This window comes from Sorex araneus, chromosome 11 (genome assembly GCF_027595985.1).
Source record: "Sorex araneus isolate mSorAra2 chromosome 11, mSorAra2.pri, whole genome shotgun sequence".
Classification (NCBI taxonomy): Eukaryota; Metazoa; Chordata; class Mammalia; order Eulipotyphla; family Soricidae; genus Sorex; species Sorex araneus.
In genome coordinates, this window is record NC_073312.1 from 12,070,461 (window position 1) to 12,090,929 (window position 20,469).

At 46.1% G+C, this 20,469-nt stretch overlaps 1 protein-coding gene across 1 annotated transcript in view; it reads right to left on the reverse strand.

The window, feature by feature from the left end:
• The window catches only part of ATRNL1 (attractin like 1), a 749,151-nt gene extending 729,027 nt beyond the window's left edge, over positions 1 to 20,124 (reverse strand). The window contains exon 1 of the mRNA XM_055118743.1: positions 19,528 to 20,124. Within this exon, the coding sequence (XP_054974718.1) occupies positions 19,528 to 19,793 (266 nt within the window). The 5' untranslated portion in view covers positions 19,794 to 20,124. The remainder of the gene's footprint in view (positions 1 to 19,527) is intronic.
• Positions 20,125 to 20,469: the final 345 nt, after the last annotated feature.

Below are 20,469 nucleotides of genomic sequence, written 5' to 3' on the forward strand. Positions count from 1 at the left end.
ATATAAACTACCAATATTAGAAATTAGAGAATAAAAAAATCACTAGAATCCATGTAGCACTGTAGCACTGTCGTCCCATTGTTCATCGATTTGCTCAATCGGGCACCAGTAATGTCTCTATTGTGAGGCATGTTACTGTTTTTCAAATACGCCATGGATAACTTGCCAGGCTCTGCCATGTAGGCAGGATACTCTCGGTAGCTTGCCGGGCTCTCCGAGAGGGACAGAGGAATCGAACCCAGGAACCCAGGTTGGCTACGTGCAAGACAAACGCCCTAACCACTGTGCTATCACTCCAGTCCACTAGAATCCATCACTAGAATCCTCACTAGAATCCATAAACCTTGTAAAACATAAAAAAGAAAACCTATGTCCTGAAATTTAAAAACTTAGCCAAACTGCACCAATGAAATCTACCAACCGTAATGTACAAACTATAAATTATAATCTACTAAAACTCTTTCAAACAGGTAACCAATAAAATTGATATCCCATACTCCTTTTGCCTGGGGGCCTCGCCTGGCGGTGCTGAGGCCTTACTCCTGGCTCTCGCTCTGGGATCACTGCTGGTGTGACCCGAGAGACCACAGTCAGTGCCAGGACCGGGAGGGCCACACGCAAGGCAAGAGCTCTACCTGCTGTACTATCACTCTAACCTCACATACTTTTTTTTTTAATACTAGCTTATTTTTCTTGAATCACTGAGATACACAATTACAAAGTTGTTCATGATGGTTACAGTCATATAATGTTCCAACACTCAACCCTGCACCAAGGCACATTTCCCAAGACCAATCACCTTAAGTTTCCCTCCCACCAACCCTACCCCCAGCTTGCCTTCTCTCTGTCTCTCTGTCTCTCTCCATCTGTCTGTCTCTGTCTCCATCTCTCCATCAGTCTCTCTCTGTGTGTCTCTCTCTGTCTCTCTGTCTGTTTCTGTCTGTCTCTATCTCTGTCTCTCTGTCTCTGTCTCTGTCTCTCTCTCTCTCTTTCATGGTGTCTCTTGTCTGCTTTTGGAATCAGAGTGATGTTTGCTTCATAGAAACTGTTGGAGAATGTCTCTGTTTCTTCAATTTCCTAAAAAAGTTTTTAGAGGATTGCTTGTAGGTCCTCTTTAGAGCTTTGGAAGATTTCACTAGTGGGCCTGGGCTTTTGTTTGGGGGAAGATTTTTGATTACCATTTCAATTTCCTCAATAGTTATAGGTCTGCTTGGTATTCCAAATCTTCTTGGTTCAACCTTGGGAAGTTATAGGAACACAGGAATTTATCCATTACTTCTCGGTTCTCTTGTTTCTTGGCTTAAAGATTCTTAAAGTAACCTCTGATGATCCTTTGAATTTCTATGGCTTCTGTGGTGACATCTTCACTTTCATTTCTGATATGGTTTATTAGCATTCTCTGTCTCTCTCTCTCTCTCTCTTTCATTCTTTGTGAGTCATGGTTTATTAATCTTGTTTATTTTTTTCATGGTTTATCAATCTTGATTATTTTTTTCAAAGAACCAGCTCTTGGTTTCATTGATCTTTTGCATTTTTTTTTTTTTTTAGATTCCAGCTCATTAATTTCTTCTCTAAATTTTACTATTTCCTATTTCCTTCCTCCTGCCTGACTTGGGCTCCTTTTGTTGGTCATTCTCCAAGATCTTAAGCTGTGAACTCAAGTTATCTATGTGGACCTTTTCTTCCTTTCTGATGAATACTTGCAGAGCTATAAACGTTCCTCTTAACACTGCTTTTGCCATGTCCCACAAGTTCTGGTAGCCTGTGCCCTCCCTCTCATTTGCTTGCAGGAATCTTCTGGTTGTCTGGAGGTGCTTCATCCCGATCACTGGGGGCGTGTGCTCCCTCTCTCACCCCCTACCGCCTCACTGTCAGGAAGAACACTAGGGGAACGGGGTGGATGGTGGTCTCTTCTCTTCTCATCAAAGACATTCTCTTCCAATTTTGTGTGCCTGTGTGGTGCCCTGCCCTGGTGCGGAGACTGTGTCCTTTGGCCTGGACCTGCTGCTCCCCTTTGATTGGGTTCCTGATGTTTCTTGTGCTCACCTCTACTTTTTTGTGGGCTTGGGGGCAGTACTGACTGGAGTAGGGGCTGGCAGACCATGGGCCTCACGAGGTTGGGCGGCCAGGTTGCCCCGGTGAGAGTTCAGTATCAGAGGCCAGGAGGCGGACCTGATGGGATCTGGGTTGGGAGAGTAACCTGGAAAAACCACACCCGCCACACCCACAATGCTGGGATCTGTGGGAGGAGCTGAACGATAGAGGCACTGGCCAAAGATTTTTTTTTTCCCCACCGTGGGACGTTTGAGCAGGAAGGGCTCCTTTGGGGCACTGCTCTGGGAAAGCTTCTGTCCACGGGATTACTGACACACGGGGAGGGCGGGGAGGGCGCCTGCACTGGCAGCCACCCCACATACCTTTTCTGGTTTTTGTTTTGCTTGGGGGCCACACCCAGCAATGCTCAGGGGTTACTCAGGAATCACTCCTGCTGGTGCTCAGTGGATGATAAGGCATGAAGGGGACTGAACTTGAACATGGCTCAGGCTCATGCAAGGTAATCGCTTGCACTATGTGCCCTCCCTCCCCCACATACACACACATACTTTTTAATTTATTTTTTTGTTTGCTTTCTGTGTCACAACCAGCGATGCACAGGGGTTACTCCTGGCTCTGCACTCAGGAATTACTCCTGGCGGTGCTCAGGAGACCCTATGGGATGCTGGGAATCGAACCCGGGTTGGCCATGTGCAAGGCAAACGCCCTACCCACTGTGCTATTGCTCCAGCCCCCATATACTTTTTTAAAAGAAATTAAATTCATAGCAAACCTTTCCTCAAAGAAAAATTACAGGCTCAAGTGTATTTAAACAAAGGGTAGTACCAGTTTTATTATAGTTCTTCTAAAAAAGAAAACTAATAAGAGAGAACTTCCTAATTTCATTTTTTTAAGACAACATTATAATCAGGACCCAGAAAGAGTAAAGACACAGAAGACCCAGCTATCTCTCATGACCATCAAAGCAAGTCCTCGATAAAATATTGCCAATGTAATCAAACAACATGTAAAAAGAGTAATATATTGCCACCAAGTAGGATTACCCCAGGAGCACTCAAAAGTCAGTGTAATTCACCAATATCAGCAAACTAAAGAAAAACAAAATGACAATCTCAATAGATACAGGAAAACATTTGATTAAAATATATATATATACATATATATATATACATGGTAAACACTTAAAATTAGGAAAAGAGGGAATTTCCTTAATCTATTAAAGCTCACTAACCAAAAAAAAAAAAAACCCTCCACTAACATGACAATGATTCTGGATGCATTCCACCTAACACTGGGGACAAAACAAGGATATACACTCTTACTCTTAAACTCTACATGAGGCTGAGGACGCCCAGGCACCACAGCAGAAGAAGAACAACAATGAAGTGCAGGTCTTGGGAAAGAAGCAAAATTGTTTCTATTCACCGATAACACGATTGGCTGGGCAGGAAATCCCAAGGCACGCCCAAAATAAAGCTACTGAAATCAAGTGAGTTGAGCAACATTGTGGGATACAGGTCAATACACCAAAAATCAACCGTATGCCCACATAATGAAAATGAACTGGAACTGAAATGAAAAGAAATACAACAGGGACGGAAGCGATTGCCCAGGGGTTAGGCGAGCTCGGCTAGGTTTAGTCATAGGGACTAAACCCAGTTCGATTCCTGTTGTTCGTAGTTCCCCAAACCTTGCAGGGTGCAGCCTTGGAGAACCCTCCCCTAAACACCTTTGGGTGTGGCTTTGGAGGTCCCCAAGCACTGCCAGGGTGGCCCAGGCGATCCTGGGTACCACAGAGTGTATCCTTGGGCCCTGCCACTGAATCACAGACCAGCTAGCTGTGAGCCCCCTCCCCCCTCCCCTAACTTCCTTTTCTGAGGCAAAAGAAAAAAAAAGAAAGAAAGAAACACTATTCCAATAGCATCAAAGATTGTAAACTATTTGTTACACATCTGGCTCCGCATCTAATCACCAAAAAACACTAATGCAAGGAGCCAGTGGAAACCTGAATATGTGGGCGGGCGAAGTCGCGTATCGAACTGGACAATCCAATATTGCTGAGACACCAATTCCTCCCAACATGATCTCGAGTCGGAAACCCTCTCACACTCCCGGCAGGATTTTTAAGAAATTGACAAAACTGATTCTAAAGGGTATGTGGAAAAGCAAATGAACCAGAATAACCAAGTACATTTCTAAAATCAATAATAAAGTTAGAGAAACATCACTGTCTAATTTCAAGACTTATACTGCACAGTAGTTTCCAGAGGCGGCGGTGCTCCGGGCGGGGCATGGCTCAAGAGACTGGAGTGCCGGCTCTGCACGCGGGCGTCCCAGGGAGTCCCAGGTCGATCCCCAGTGCTGGACGGTCCCCTGAGCACTGCCAGAAGCAATCCCTGGGCACTATTGGGTGTGACCAAAAACTGGGGGGGTTCAACATATTTTAAACAAAAGGGCAAAGACACCAATGCTAAAAGGATCATCTTTTCAATACCTGGTCATTTTATACTGACAATTCATCAAAATGCTAATTAGGAGCTTCAAAATAAGTGAAGAAAAAATATAAAAATATACCTGAGTATTTCAATATAATCTCCAGTAACTTAAAAACAAAGAGAAAATTGGAAAGGCTTTAGAAAACTGTGACAAAGTTATTAATCAACTTAACTGGAATTCATTGAACTGAAATTCACTCACCATCAACAGTACAACATAGATTCCTTCACCTGGACAAAGAATTTACCAATATTGTCAATATGCTGATCTACAATGTCTTATGAATTTTTCACATCGCACTTTATGTATTAATTAAAATTGATCAGTGATTAAATAAACCAGTAATAAAATTAACCATATCTATTAAATAAATAAAACTGGAACTTAAAGAAAATCCCAAGCCTTCTAAAGAGAACTTGCAAGTTGTGTTCGCTTGTGAATTCTACCCAAAAACGTGATGAAGAAATACTGGAGATTTTATACAAATGCTTGTAGCATATAGAACTGAAAGGCACCAGAAGTCAGAAATACCTTACTCTAATAAATAAAATACAGACTAGGCATTTATATGCCAAGATTCTAAACAAGATGTTAATATATCAAATCCAAATAATTTAACCAATGTATAAAAAGGAAAAGACATAACTTGAGATGAGATTATTCTCAAAACTGTAAGACTGGGGTTGGAGAGATACACTACAGGGGATAAGACGCTTGCCCTGCATGTGGCTGAGCCAAGTTCAATCCCCGTCATCACATTGCCATCCCCTGAGCAACCCCAGGAGTGATCCCTGAACACAGAAACAGGACTATGCTCTGAGGGGGGGATGAGGGGGAAGAGGAGGGGGAGGGGGAGGAGAAGGAGGAGGAGGAGAAGAAGGAGGAGGGGGAGGAGGAGAAGGAAGAGGGGGAGGAGGAGAAGGGAGAGGGGGAGGGGGAGGAGGAGGAGGAGGAGAAGAAGGAGGAGGGGGAGGAGGAGAAGGAAGAGGGGGAGGGGGAGGAGGAGAAGGAAGAGGGGGAGGGGGAGGAGGAGAAGGAGGAAGAGGGGGAGGGGGAGGAGGAGAAGGAAGAGGGGGAGGGGGAGGAGGAGGAGGAGGAGAAGAAGGAGGAGGGGGAGGAGGAGAAGGAGGAAGAGGGGGAGGGGGAGGAGGAGGAGGAAGAGGGGGAGGGGGAGGAGGAGGAGGAGGAAGAGGAAGAAGAAGAAGAAGAGGAGGAGGCAAGAGAAAAACAAAAATACATAAAAAGAAACCCTCATAAGACTCACATTGGCTTTCTCAATACAAGCCAGAAAAGAGTAGTATAATATATACATACCGAACAAAAGCTAAAGGCATTCGTAGTTTCTATACCAACTCTGCAAGAAAAACTAAGCAAAAAGATACATAAAACACACACACACACACACACACACAAAATAAAACCAGGAAAGGAGGAAAGGAGAGCAACAAAAGGAACTACCAGAATGAACTTATGAACTTAAAACTTGCTCTAAATTCGAAAAAGGGTTCTAAAGCATAGAACCTTGAGTATAAACTACTTAGTAACCTCAAAGCAAAACTACTTAGAAGAAACTAACAAGAAGAGGCCAATGAGAGTGGGTCACTGCGTGAACGGTGAAATGAAAATGAAAGCAGAGGAAATAAGGAAAAGCTTAGGAAATGAAAACAACTGGAAAAAACACGTTAATCCAATAAATTCCTTTAGGTCATCTGTGTCTGTTTCTCTCTCTCTCTCTCTCTCTCTCTCTCTCTCTCTCTCTCTCTCTCTCACACACACACACACACACACACACACTTTTTTTGGGTCACACCTGGTGCTACTTAGGGGTTATCCTGGCTCTGCTCTCGGGAATTACTCCTGACAGTTCTTGACAGACCACATGGGATGCCAGGGATTGAACCCGCTTTGGCCACATGCAAGGCAACACCCTACCTGCTGTACCAAACAATCTCTGGCCCCAATAACTTCTCTAATGTTAGTGGCCTGAACTCCCTAATGAAAAGATAAGGCACGTTTGGAAGGAAGAGATGGTAAAAAATATACAACCCTCTTGAACTTTCAAGACAAATCCATACTCAGAGTAAAGGCTGGGAAACAGTCACACAGGCAAATGGCAGCTCAAAGTCACCGGGGCCACAATATTTGCATCTGACAAAACAGAACTCAAACTACATAAGAAATTCTAGACAGGAACTGACATTATCTAGGGGTTGAGACAAATCCATCAAAAGGATTTAACTCTCAGCAACCAAAATATATGCTCCAAATTATGGGACAGCCAAGTTCTTAAGGCGTCTAGTAATGACCTAAGGAGCCGCATCAACAGAAACCCACAGTAAGTGGTAAGAGACTTTCACCTACACCGTCATCATTGAAGAATGCAACCCAGAGAAGGAAATAATCGCTACACAGAGCTTCCTATTCCCAAACACCTCTTGCCCCAGGGCACACGGAGAGACGCAGGCACAGGATGCAAAACAATTGTTCTGAGGTCATGCCACTAGAGATCACACAAGTCTCTCCTCAGACCACAGTTCTATGAGTGTAAAAATCAACCATAGAAAATAAAGCCAGAAAGGCCAGATAAATAGTACAGGCTTTAAGGCACTTGTCTTGCTCGATCAGATTCAAACTTCCCAGTCCGATCCCCAGATCCGGATGGTCCCAAGCACCAACAAGAATCACTACTAATTACAGGGTCCAGAGTAAGCCCCGAGCACTGCTGTGTGCGCACCTCTCCGCCCCCACAAGAAAGATTTGGAAGCCAAAACCTCAAAACATTTGGAGACCAAACAACACACTACTGAATAACAACTGTGTCAGATAGGAAATCAAAGAATAAAAAGATTCTCAAACATCAAGAAGAATGGGCCGGAGCGATAGTACATCGGGTAGGGCGTTTGCCTTGCATGCAATTGACCTGGGTTCAATCCCCAAAATCCCATATGGTCCCCCAAGCACCGCCAGGAGTAATCCCTGAACATCCTTGTATTTGACCCAAAAAGCAAAAAAAAAAAAAAAAAAAAAAAAGAAAGAAAGAAAAAAAACAAGAGGAATGAAGACACAATCAGAATACATGAGGAACGACAAAAGCAGTACTAAATGGGAAGTTCAGAAATAAAAGCAGACATCAGGAAACAAAAAAAAATGCTCAAACTCACATGTTAAAAAATTAGAAAAGAAAAATAAATAAACTCAGATCCAAAGTAAGTAGGAGGAAGGGAAAAATAAAACTGAATATAAATGATACAGAAATCAAAAAAAAACAGTTCAAAAGTTAATTAAACTAATGATGGCTTTGGAAAGAATAAAGAAGACTGACAAATCCTTAGCTCCGCTTATGAAAAAAAAAAGAAAAATTAATAAATCAAGAATGAAAGAGGAAAAGTTAAACAGATATATAAGATAAGAGAGCATTAGAAATAAGAGACTATTACCATAAACAACTTTCTGACTCCAGACTGGAGAATCTAGAAAAAAATAGATGAATCTTCAGAGCTTACAATTTCCCAAGACTGAAACAGGAAGAAGTAGAAAACCTGACTGAAATAATTTCTAGAATAAAATTAAACAGTAATCAGAAATCTCCCCTGAAACAGAAACCCAAATCCAGATGAGATTACTTAAAAATCCAAGTCCAGATGAGATTCTATGAAATCTTCAAAGAGAACTTATTACCTAAGTTCTCAAGCTCCTCCAGAAAAAAAAAATCAAATCAACAGTATTATTTCAGTTTTCTCTAAGGCCAACATTACCTCAGTACATAAAGCAGACACATTGCCAAAAAAGAAAATTACAGACCACCATCTAGGTGACAAAAGATGCAAATATCCCACACAAGATACTGGCCACCAAGTTCAACCATGCATCCCAAGGGTCACACACCATCACGAGTGGGATTCACTCTAAGGAGGCAGGGATGACTCAATATGGAATCAATGTTTCTGTCTTGTTCTGTTTTCTGCTTTTTTGTTTGGGGGGCTATCCAGCAGCAGTTTTCAGGGGCTACTGGTGGCTCATGCCTAGGGGGTCACTGATAGCAGTGCTCAGGGGACCCTACAGGTGCTGACGAGTAACCCTACAGTGCAAGGCAAGCAGCTTACCCACTATTCCATCTCTCCAGACCCACAATGCAATCAATTATTGTTGACATCCCACTATTATCGTTGGTCATATATGCCACGTCAACAAAAAGAAAAATGAAAGTCCTATGGCCACGTCAGTAAATGCATTGAAAGTTTCTGACAAGATTAAACACTCATCATGACGGAAAACACTCTTAACAAAATGAAGGCAGGAGGAACTTACTTCAGTGGAATAAAGGCCAGATATACAACCCACAGTTAACATACTCAATGGCAAAAAAAATTCACAGTCTTTCCTCTAAGATCAGGCACCGCAAGAAGGGCACTTTTACCACTTTTATTCAAAACAGTCCTGGCCACAATAATTAGGCAAGAGAAAGAAATTAAAAGGAACTCAACAAATAGGAAAAGAAATTAAAGTATAACTGCTTGCAGATGGCTTAATGATGTACATAGAAGACCCTAAAGACTACAGGCAAACAGCTTTCAGAAACAATAAATCAATATATAAAGTAGTAGATGGCATAATCAGCACAGAAAATCTATTGCTTTTCTATCTTTAGACAATCATCAAGAAGAAGTTTTTTTTAATTCCCATTCAGAACTGTATACAAAAGCACCAAGTATCAAAAAAAGTGAATTTAAAGAAAATGAAAAACATACATTTAAAACTATGCGGTAGCACTGTAGCACTGGCGTCCCATTGTTCACCAATTTGCTCGAGCAGGCACCAGTAACGTCTGCATTGGGAGACTTGTTGTTACTGTTTTTGGCATACCGAATATACCATGGGCGGCTTGCTACTATTTAAAAAACAAAAAGAGGAGACACAATGAAATTAAAAAAAAAAAAATTCATCCTCATGGACTGAAGTATTGGCAGACCCAAAGCGTTATACAAATTCAATGAGATTCTTATCAAAATTCTAATGGCATTCCTCAAAGACACTGAATAAATGCAACCAAAATATGTATGAAACCATAAAACTCCCAGAATTCTCAAAGCAATAATGGGGACAAAAAGAAGATGGAAGGCACTGAATTTCCTCCTTTAAAACTATATTATAAAACTAAATTTATGTCAACAATGTGGTACTGAAATTCTGAATTTTTTTCTCTTTTTGGGTCACACCTGGTAATGCACAGGGGTTACTCCTGGCTCTGCACTCAGGAATTACTCCTGGTGGTGCTCAGGGGACTATATGGGATGCTGGGAATAGAACCAACGTCGGCCTTATGCAAGGCAAACGCCCTACCCGCTGTGCTATTGCTCCAGCCCCTGAATTTCTTTTTTTATTTTGGAATTGTTCATTTGGGGAAGGGTCACAACTAGCGGTGCTCAGGCTTTACTCCTGGCTTGGCAATCAGGGATAACTTCCGGAAGGGCTTGGAGGACGAGATCGGGTGCCGAGAATAGAACCCATGTTAGCCACTTTTTGCTCTGGTCCCTGAAATTCTGACTTTAAAATAGAACTGAAAACCTAGAGGTTAACCCTCAGATGCACAGACAGTGAACTGATGGCAAAGAAGAGAGGGGTATTAAGTGGAGAAAGAAAAGTCTTTGCAACAAAGAGCACTGGGAAATTGGCTAGCCACAGGTAAAATAATGAAAGTGGACCTCTATCTCACTCCATACACAAAAGCTAATTTGAAATGGATTAAAGATCTCAACATAAGACCTAAATGCATGAAACAGAGGCAAACAAGAGCAACTCTCCATCATGCTGACTTCAGAGGTATCTTTGATAACTGGACAAAGAAAACAAAAATAAATAAACGATATGACATGAAACTAAAGTTTCTTACAATGAGAAAGAAATGGCTAGATTTAAAAAAAAAAAAAAACAACCATTCATGAACAGGGATACAGTGCAGCCTCACACATATGAGGTAAGTATGAGGGTTGGAATCCCTGAGCTTCCAATATAAAGCAAACTAACCAAAAATAATAATGTCTGAAATTTTTAAAAAACCTCCTCCAGGATATAAGAAAATAATACATGTACACTATGCATCTGATAATGGCCTAATATCCAGTACACATTAAATATTCACAGAACTCAACAACAAAAAGCAAACAGCACATCACTGGACCTCAGTACTGAACCACCAGACGTGGTTAGCTGAGTATCACCCGCTGTGCATCACGCAGTGGTCCCCGGCCTCTCTGAGCACTTCCTACAGCCCCTGCCCCAAATGTTTTAAAAATAAAGCTACTGGGGCCGGATCGATAGTACAGCAGGTAGAGCGTTTGCCTTACACGCAGCCAACCCAGGTTCAATCCCCAGCATCCCATATGGTACTCTAGGCACTGCCAGGAGTAACTCCTGAGTGCAGAGCCAGGAGTGACCCCTGAGCCTCACAGGTGTGACCCAAAAAGCAAACAAAAAATTTAAAAGAAAATAAAACTTCTACATGATCCAGTGATGGCACCTCTTGGCCATCTATCCCAAGAACACAGAAATATTCATTCAACAAGAGAGATGCTCACCTATGTTCATTGCAGCATCACTTGTGACAGCCAAGATCTGGGAACACAAATGCCCAACGAGGGGCTGGAGCTATAGTACAGCAGGTAGGGCATTTGCCTTGCACTCGACCAACCAGGGTTTGATCCCCAGCATCCCATATGGTCCCCCCGAGCACTGCCAGGAGTAATTCCTGAGTACAGAGCCAGGAGTAACCCCTGTACATTGTTGGGTGTGACCCAAAAAAGAAAAGTAAAATGCCCAACAGGAGATGAGTGGGAAAAGAGCTCGTGGTATCCATACACAGAGGGCTACTACTTGGCTGTAAGAACAGATGGAGTCTTGCCTGTTGCTGCAGTTTGGAGGGAACTAGAGTGTCATGTTAAGCAAAATGACTCAGAGGCAGAAGAACACATGCCAGATAGTCATAATGTGGTACCTTTAAAAAGTAAAATAAAGGGGCCCGAGCGATAGCACAGCGGGTAGGGCGTTTGCCTTGCACGCGGCCGACCCGGGTTCGATCCCTGGCATCCCATATGGTCCCCCAAGCACTGCCAGGAGTAATTCCTGAGTGCAGAACCAGGAGTAAGCCCTGAGCATCGCTGGGTGTGACCCAAAAAGCAAAAAAAAAAAAAAAAAAAGTAAAATAAAATAAGCAACGGAATGGACAGTGTCCAGCGAAAACCATTGGACTCTGACAGGAGAACTGAGTCTCCCCAACTGGGTGGGTGATTGGGACGCAGCAGACTAGAAATGACCTGAGGACAGTGAGACGGGGTTCCTAGCACTGGGGTTGGGGTAGTACAGCTACAACAAAAAGCATAATTAGTAACACTTATCAACTCTATAGTCTCTATAATGCACTGTCACACTGTCGTCCTGTTGTTCATTGATCTGCTCAAGTGGGCACCAGTAACGTCTCCACTGTGAGACTTGTTGTTACTGTTTGTGGTATACTGAATACACCACGGGGAGCTTGCCAGGCTCTGCCATGCAGGTGGGGATACTCTCGGTAGCTTGTGGGGCTCCCAGAGAGGGACGAAGGAATCGAACCCGGGTCGGCCGCGTGCAAAGCAAATGCTCTACCTGCTGTATGATCGCTCCAGTCCAGTCTCTATAAAAATAAAATTAAATTAAAAATCTAAGATGAAGAGCTGGAGCAATAGTACAGTAAGCAGGGCATTTGCCTTGCATGCGACCGAGCTGGATTTGCTCCCCAGCATCCCATACAGTGCCCTGAGCACTGCCAGGAGTAATTTCTAATTTCAGAGAACTCAAAATATGCATTCTGCTCTGGGGTCACCTGCATCCCCAACTGGGGGTTGAGGTCCTTTCCTTTATCAACTCTGTCTCTACAGGAACCCGCCTTCTCCCTAGTGTTTCTTATCCCTCCCATCTCATAAAATGCCTTTGGTTCACCATAAAACAAAACGAAACAAAACAAAACACAAGTCAGCTTGGCACAAAGGAAAAAGAAAATTTGGAGGTTGAGACTCAAGAACAGGCATCTTGAGCAGCAAATGTGACAGAGGCAGTTTGAGGCCAGCATCCATCCTCATAGAAACAGCTTAGGATTCTACTGGAAATGAGTCAAGAAAGGTTGTCAGAGGGGCTGGAGAAATAGCAAAGCGGGTAAGGTGTTTGCCTTGCACACAGCCGACCCGGGTTCGATTCCCAGCATCCCATATGGTCCCCTGAGCACCGCCAGGGGGTAATTCCTGAGTGCAGAGCCAGGAGTAACCCCTGTGCATTGCCAGGTGTGACCCAAAAAGAAAAAAAAAAAAAGAAAGAAAGGTTGTTAGGGAGGAATGCTCATCCTAAGACGTTCCTGAATGTCTGCGCGAGATTCCCCTACCTATCACCATCTGCAGAAATCTTTCCTTGAATCAAAGATGTCTTATATACATGCCAAAAATACATTCTAAGTGCGCCACGAGAGGGGGGAAAAATGATATATGGCATGCTGTAAGTCATCAAATTTAACACGAAAACACAAGCACCAGCCTGGGAGAAAATATCTGCAAAGGACGTATCTGAGAAACTACTGCCCGGAAACTAGTATGGAAAGAACTTGCCAAAGCCAACAAGAATGAGGGGGCCGGGGAGAGAGTACAGCGGGGAGGGTGTTTGCCTTGCACACAGCCAAACTGCATTTGATTCCTGGCGTCCCATATGGTCCCCCAAGCATCGCCAGGAGTAATTCCTGAGTGCGGCAGAGCCAGGAGTGACCCCTGAGCATCGCCAGGCGTGCCCCCCCCCAAAATAAATAAATGAATAAATTTTATAAAGCCAACAAGAATGAGAAAGCACTTTTAAACTGTGCAGCAGATTTGGACGTGCCATCGAAGATATGCAGGGCCAGGAAGGAAAGCTAACTAACGTCCTAGAGCACATCCCCAGCCATCGTGTAGAGCTGCACTCCCCGCCCTCCTACCCCCAGCACTGCCCGGAATACCCTGGTGGTCTGCCCGGTACCATCAGGCCCACGCAATGCTGCAGCACTGGGCCCAAACATGAAACCATCAGAACAGTGCAGCCCTGACTGAGCACTGTGGGAGTGGGGCCTATAAAAAGCAGAAGACAAGATGCTAAGATGCTTCACATGGTAATGCGTTAGGGAAATGCAAATTGAAATCAAATATCACCATACAGGAAGGAGGGGGAGGCCTTGCCAAAAGGCACGTGGAACTTTGGGGTGTGATGGATATTTTTACGATCTAGAATGCGACGAGGTGTCTGTGTACATCAAGGCTCTCTTGACTGTACAGTCTGGTGCATGCTGATGACACTTAAGGTTCTCTGAGCCTTGAATCACTGCAACCAACTACTTCGTTTTGGAAGTGCAAAGATGGACATTAATAACTCTGAAGAGGATATGGTCTGAGAAATTCAAAGAGCCTCCTCTGAAAGAGTGGTGTGAATGTCTGGAGGATGGTTTGTCATTGACCACACGAAGACCAGAGAGGGAAAGGTATGCGGGCAGAATAGCCCAAGTGAGAATCCAACTGAGTCAAAAGGCAATGGACATTTTGATGGAACTCTAAGAGGCCAGCGCAGAAGGAAGGAGGTGGGCCCTTCCGGAAGGTGCCCATCACATCCCAGTCTCATGGTCCAGGAACCCTGACCGCAACAAGCAACTTACTGGAGTAGTGGCCCCGGCCTTGGGAAGCAGAACACGCAGCTTTAGGGATGTGAAGTTCCGGCGTGATCAGAAGGAAGAATGATGTAAAAAGATAACGTGGATATAAATGACATTCTACCGTCTGCGTTTCCCTCCTTGTGATACAAAAGTTTGTGTGTGTGTGTGTGTGTGTGTAAACTACACACACTTTTCTCAGGAAAAATATTTCCACATGTGACCCTGCCCCTTTTTGTTTATTCGAGTATCCTTATTCCTGACCCAGTAGCGTAAGTTGCTGACGTAGGAAAGTAGTTTCACTATAAAGGAAGAATTCCATTAGGCTATGAGATTCAGTATCTATATTTGATGAACTTGAGTTCTAGAACAGTCATCTCTAAACAATGAACTGTATTATGATTTAGTAGATGCTTTTAGGAAAAATGATAAATTTCTTAATAATAAACTTGTATTTACTTATTAGCATATTGAGTTCTTTGAAAATCTCAAGCACTAACTTATTTTACTTACCTAAGAAACTAGAAGTCAGAGGTTCCTAAATCACATCAATAAGAAAATGTCTGCAGTTGAATACAAAATGGACATAAAATTCTCAACTATTCTACAAAAATAAACCGGTAGAGGAAAGTTGACATGGGTGATGGGATTGGTGCTACAATAATATAAGCTAAAAATTCAACTATGGGAGCTAGAGCGATAGCACAGCGGGTAGGGCATTTGCCTTGCATGCGGCCAACCCAGGTTCGATTCTCAACATCCCATATGGTCCCCTGAGCACCTCCAGGAGTAATTCCTGAGTGCAGAACCAGGGGTAACCCCTGTGCATTGCCAGGTGTGACCCAAAAAGAAAAAAAATTCAACTATGAACAACTGTAAATCAAGGTACTTTAATGTAAAAAATATATATCATTGAAAAAATCACGGTGCCTAATAAAAAAATTTTAATTGAAAAAAATTGTGAAGAGCCTAAGTCTCTAAAAGAATATCAGGTGCTGGAGACACAGCTCAAAGACAGGGCCAGAATGTAGAAACTGCATGCATGAGGCCCCAAGTTTGACAACCCCCCCCCCCCCTCGGCCAGCACACACAGCCCTGGTGGTGCCCAAGTACTGCTGGGTTGGCAGTGGATGTCCTCAGCATCACTGGGTGGAGGAGCACTGCTCTAGCCAGCCTGAGCACTGGGAGGCTGCAAGGCAGGTCAAGTATGGCCCCAGTGGCCCCAAGAGTGACCCCAGATCCCGGAGCACTGCTCTTAGAGGCCCAGAAAAACGAATGCAAAGGAATGCACTGTGTTCAACTCAACACAGTGACTTTAGAAGCTGGTACTTCCGAGACCAGGTGGGAGTCTTCATTTAAAAGCCTCTCACAAGCATTAAAAAGTAAATTAAGGGGCTGGAGCAATAGCACAGTGGGTAAGGTGTTTGCCTTGCACGTGGCCGACCCAGGTTCGATTCCCAGCACCCCATATGGTCCCCTGAGCACCACCAGGGGTAATTCCTGAGTGCAGAGCCAGGAGTAACCCCTGTGCATTGCCACGTGTGACCCAAAAACCCAAAAAAAAAAAAGTAAATTAAATCGATGAGGAAAACAAAGTTTATGGTAATTTTTGTTTTTTCTAGACTAGCATTCCACTAGTTGGCTCAAAGAAGTCGGATCCAAATGAGCAAATATCCCACCCTGCGTGACGTTTCAGAGAGATGCTGTCCTTTCCGGTACTCAGTACTCCTGGTCTCCCCCTCACTCCCGTCAAGGATCACTGGAGGAATGGCTCGCGATTCTGAGTGTTTTATTTTCACACAGAAACCACAGACGGGAATCAATGCTAGGAGAGCGAAAGTACCACTTCTTGTGCCACACTTGCTCCTGCATTTCTCCCCGACTATCAATCTTCCATTCCAAAGCAGCATTTGAAGAGTACTCTAGATTCCCTGGGGAAATCCCCATGGCAGTCCAAAAAAAAGGCGATGTTGCCATGGAGCCAGCCAATTAATTTTGACACCTGCTTACCAAGATTGATCACTTTTGATGTCTGTTTGTTGGGTTGCTATCCTTCAATTTAGAAAAAGATTCTCAAGATTATTAATGAAGCCAATTCCAGGGAAGTCTTTGCCTCTGCGTTATCACTTCAAAGGACACATTTTTAATGCCACAAACAAACCTCTTTTAGCATAGCATGTGCTTTTCCAGGGAGCTGTTTTCTTATACATGGAGTATCCTTTAAACTTTAAATATTACATTTTATTTAGTATTAGTAGGCCTAACGCACCAGAATTAAACCAGTCGTATTTACTCTAATTAATCGCTGAGTACCACAGGGAAATGTAAAAGCACTTACTAATACAGGACCCCCTCCACTTCCCCCCCCAAAAAAAAAAACATCGGAAAGAGCTTGTAAGGAGATGATGAATATTCAATGATTAGTTCAGGATTTATTATTATTTGACAGCACCTATAAAAAGCTAGTCCTCTGGAACTTACAACAGTCTGTCTATGAGCGTCATCGAAGTGGCAAGCTGGTTTGAACGCAACCTGTGGTCCCTCCCACTAACTCGGTCATCTGCCAGAGAGGTCACGGCTGCTGACTCTACCGATGAGGAAGTACCGTAACTCTGAGATGGACACGGAGCTCGGCAGGACCTGCAGTAATTTCTGTCTTCTTCACCGGAAGGAAGCAAACCCACCGCACCACGGTGTAATTACACATGAATCAGGCAGCCTTTCAGTTTATGTACAAAAAGATATTTGGAAAAAAAAAAATCAATGTCACAAGGGCCTGCTGTCTCTCCTAGGTTGAAAATTCTCTCTTCCTCTCTTGCTCAGTAAAGAGGCTAGCTGCTCTACGAGTCATAGCTAAAGTCTAAACATTTGGGATTTGGGTTAAGAAAAAAAAAAGTCTATTAGCAAGCAACAAGATACTTTTCCTCTGGTTGAAATACTCTTTTTTTTTTTTTTTTTGAAAGTGAAGCAATTCTATTGGGAGAGGGGAAAAAAGGATTCTCTGGAATCCTATGTGGAGTTCTCTGCAAAGAGAAAAAAGAAAGAGACACACAGAGATGGGGAGAGGGAGGGAGAGAGAGAGAGAGAGAGAGAGAGAGAGAGAGAGAGAGAGAGAGCCAACAGCAGAGAAAATGTGTATGCACAGAAGACCGGCAGCCTCAGTGAGAGAATCACAAAAAAACAAGGAACATTAACAGCAAGGACGTGGAGCACGGAAATGAGCACTGGGGCCTAAGGGGGAAAACAAAAAAGCACAGCTTCTTATTAGCACCTCTTCCAAATTACACGGGAGTGTACTTTCAAACCTGACATGGCTTCATGGTGAAGCGTCTGCCCTTGCGTGTGAGGCCCTGGGTTCCTCCCCAGCGCTGAGACAAGCCTTGCCACACGCCCAGGTAGGAAGCCGCGAAACATTCCAGCCTATTGCTACAAACACATTTCATAAAATTTCACTTTGAGATCTGCTTTCGCAAAAACCTGCTGAAATTAACATGGTCTACCTAAGGTTTAAAATCATTGCATCACTGCATCAATTATTTTAAATCTTAGGTAGACCATCTGAATTATAGCTTTCATGAGATTTTCATAGCTTTGTGTACCTCATGGGGCTGGAGCGACAGCACAGCGGGTAGGGCGTTTGCCTTGCATGCAGCCAACCCAGGTTCGATTCCTCCACCCCTCTTGGAGCGCCGGCAAGCTACCGAGAGTATCCTGCCTGCACGGCAGAGCCTGGTAAACTACCCGTGGTGTATTGGATATGCCAAAAACAGTAACAAGTCTCACAATGGAGACGTTACTGGTGCCCGCTCAAGCAAATCGATGAACAACGGGGACGACAGTGCTACAGTGCTAAGATTTAAAAGTGCTAGAAAAAAATCAAAACCACTTTGTGATGAATTTTAAGAGTTAATGTTTTAGACAGGAATGGTTTGTTGTTGTGCTGCTGTTTAAAAAATAAAAATGTGAAAGAGGATGGAAAGTGGGGGTGGGGGGGAGAGAGAGGGAGGGGTCCTGTTTAAAAACCCCAGGAAATTTTCCTGTAAGACATCAAGGTGAACCATTTGAATCCGAGAGAAACTTCCCTTCTATTTGAATGCATCCTGACAATGACTGGTACACTTTGTTAATTTCACTGCCCCAACCCAGCGCAGCAAACTTCAGGTACCGCAGAAGTTTACTGACTTAACGTCTGCGTCTGCCAGCTGTCAGACTTTCCCTAATAAGTCGGGTTCTCGTTTTGCTGCTTTCCCCTTCAAATCTGTCTTCAAATCAGGCAAGCAGGCAAGGAACGTGAACCAACAGGGGGAGAGAGTACCCGCGCTGTTCTAATAAAGCAAACGGCTCCAGAGCACCCCGTGCCACAGAGAAATCAAAGCCATACTCCCACACAACAGCTGATAGTGAAAAGAACCGGTTCGAAAAATACTATATCTTGGACATTTCAGGATTTTTTTTTTAAGGCCAGGTATTTCATCTTCTATTCTAACCCGAAGTCACTGCCGTATTTCTCCATCCCCGCGGGTCCGAGGGCACTCAATATTGCCTACTGGCTCCAAGCAAACGTACTTGCCGACTGGCACTCAGGATTCGGCCCCATTCAGTGCTGGTGGTGGGATGTGGGCAAACCGACTTCAATTCACTGCCTCGACTTCTCACTGGAAAGCCGGTAATAATAATTCTTCTAACTCATTGAGTTGTAACAAATGAGATAATCCTTGTAAGGCGCTTTAGAGCAGCGCTTGGCACGTCGGGAGCCCATCCTCAACTCCTCCGGAGATCGCGATTATTACTAAGCAAACTCAATCCCGGTCGTGGCTACCTCGGAGAGGACGGGAGGGAGGTCCTGGGAGCCTCTAACTTTGAACCTTTGCACTTCTGAATTATTTGCATTTTTCCCCCCAATGCGCATCCCTGGAGTTACTTGCAGGATTTCCGATGACCAAATCGCGTGCTAACAAAGATGGGTTTTGGCACCGGTGGTGCGCGCGGAGGGAGAGGGGGCCCCGGGGGGTTGGAGATGCGCTGGGGACCAGAGTCGCTGCGGACAATCGGGGCCCATGGGAAGGCTGAGCGAACCCGGAGGCACTCGGGGCGCAGCGCCGGGTCGAGGGGTGCGCCGGGGTGCCGGGGATGGGGCGCATGGAAGGGGGCGCGCTGCGGCTCCGTTCCGGCCCGGGTCCCCGAGTCCCCGAGTCCCCAAGGGGGTGGTGGCGCGGATGGGGTGAGAGGGGAGGGGGGGTGAGGACGGACGGGGTCGCGGGGTCGCGGGGTCCGGCGGTGGCACTTACTTGAACCTGCCCTGGCAGTGCTGGCACTGGTCCCCCACCCAGCCCGGGTCGCAGACGCAGGTGGAGTTGACACAGCGGCCCGAGAAGCAGGAGCCGGTCCTGTCGCACGGCTTGGACTGGGACACCTGCGCGTAGAGCGCCAGGTAGAGGAAGCCATAGCACAGCAGCCAGGCGGAGGCGCCCCCGCCGCCCCCCGGCCGAGCCCTCCCGGGGCCGGGGGCGACCGCCGGCGGGGACCCCGCGCGGGCCCGGCCCCCCGGCTCCATCTTCCCGGGCGCCCCCGGCCGGCGCGGGGCTGCGATCGCCAGCGAGGTGGGGGATGCTCCGCGGCGGGGGGGATCGGAGCGGAACCCGCCGCCCGCTCAGCGGCGCCGGCCCCCGTCCCGCGGCCCGCTCTGGAGGGACAGATCCCCGCGGCGGGCGCCTGCGCTCGGCTCCGGCCGGTCGCCCTCGGGCATCGCCCCTCCGTCCCCTGACCTTGTCCTGGGCGGGGCGCGGGCTGCGCGGGGCGCTCCGGAGGGGACCTGCGGAGGGGGAGGGGACCCCGGCGCGCCCGCCCCGCCTCGCCCGCCGCTCGCGCCAACTGCTCGGGCTCCCGGCGCCGCGCGCCCGGGCGGGCGGGGGCCGGCGGCGGCCCCGAGGTGGGCGCGCCCAACGCGGGCGGCGGGGCGGGGGGGACCGGGGAGTCCGGGGCGCAGCCTCGCGCCGCCCGGCCGCCCGGCCGCGGGGCCCCCGGCCGGCGTGTCCTCCGCGCGGCCGCGGCGCGAACTGCGGGGCTGCGGCGGGAGGCGCGGGGCCGCCGGGCCGCACCCCTGCCCGGCGCGCGCCCCCGAGCCGCCACCCCCCGGGCCCCGCGCCGTGGTCTCGCCCCGCCCCGACCGGGATCGGGGACTCCCCCCCGCGCGCGCGCGCGCGCGCGCCACGCGCGCGCCCACCCCGCCC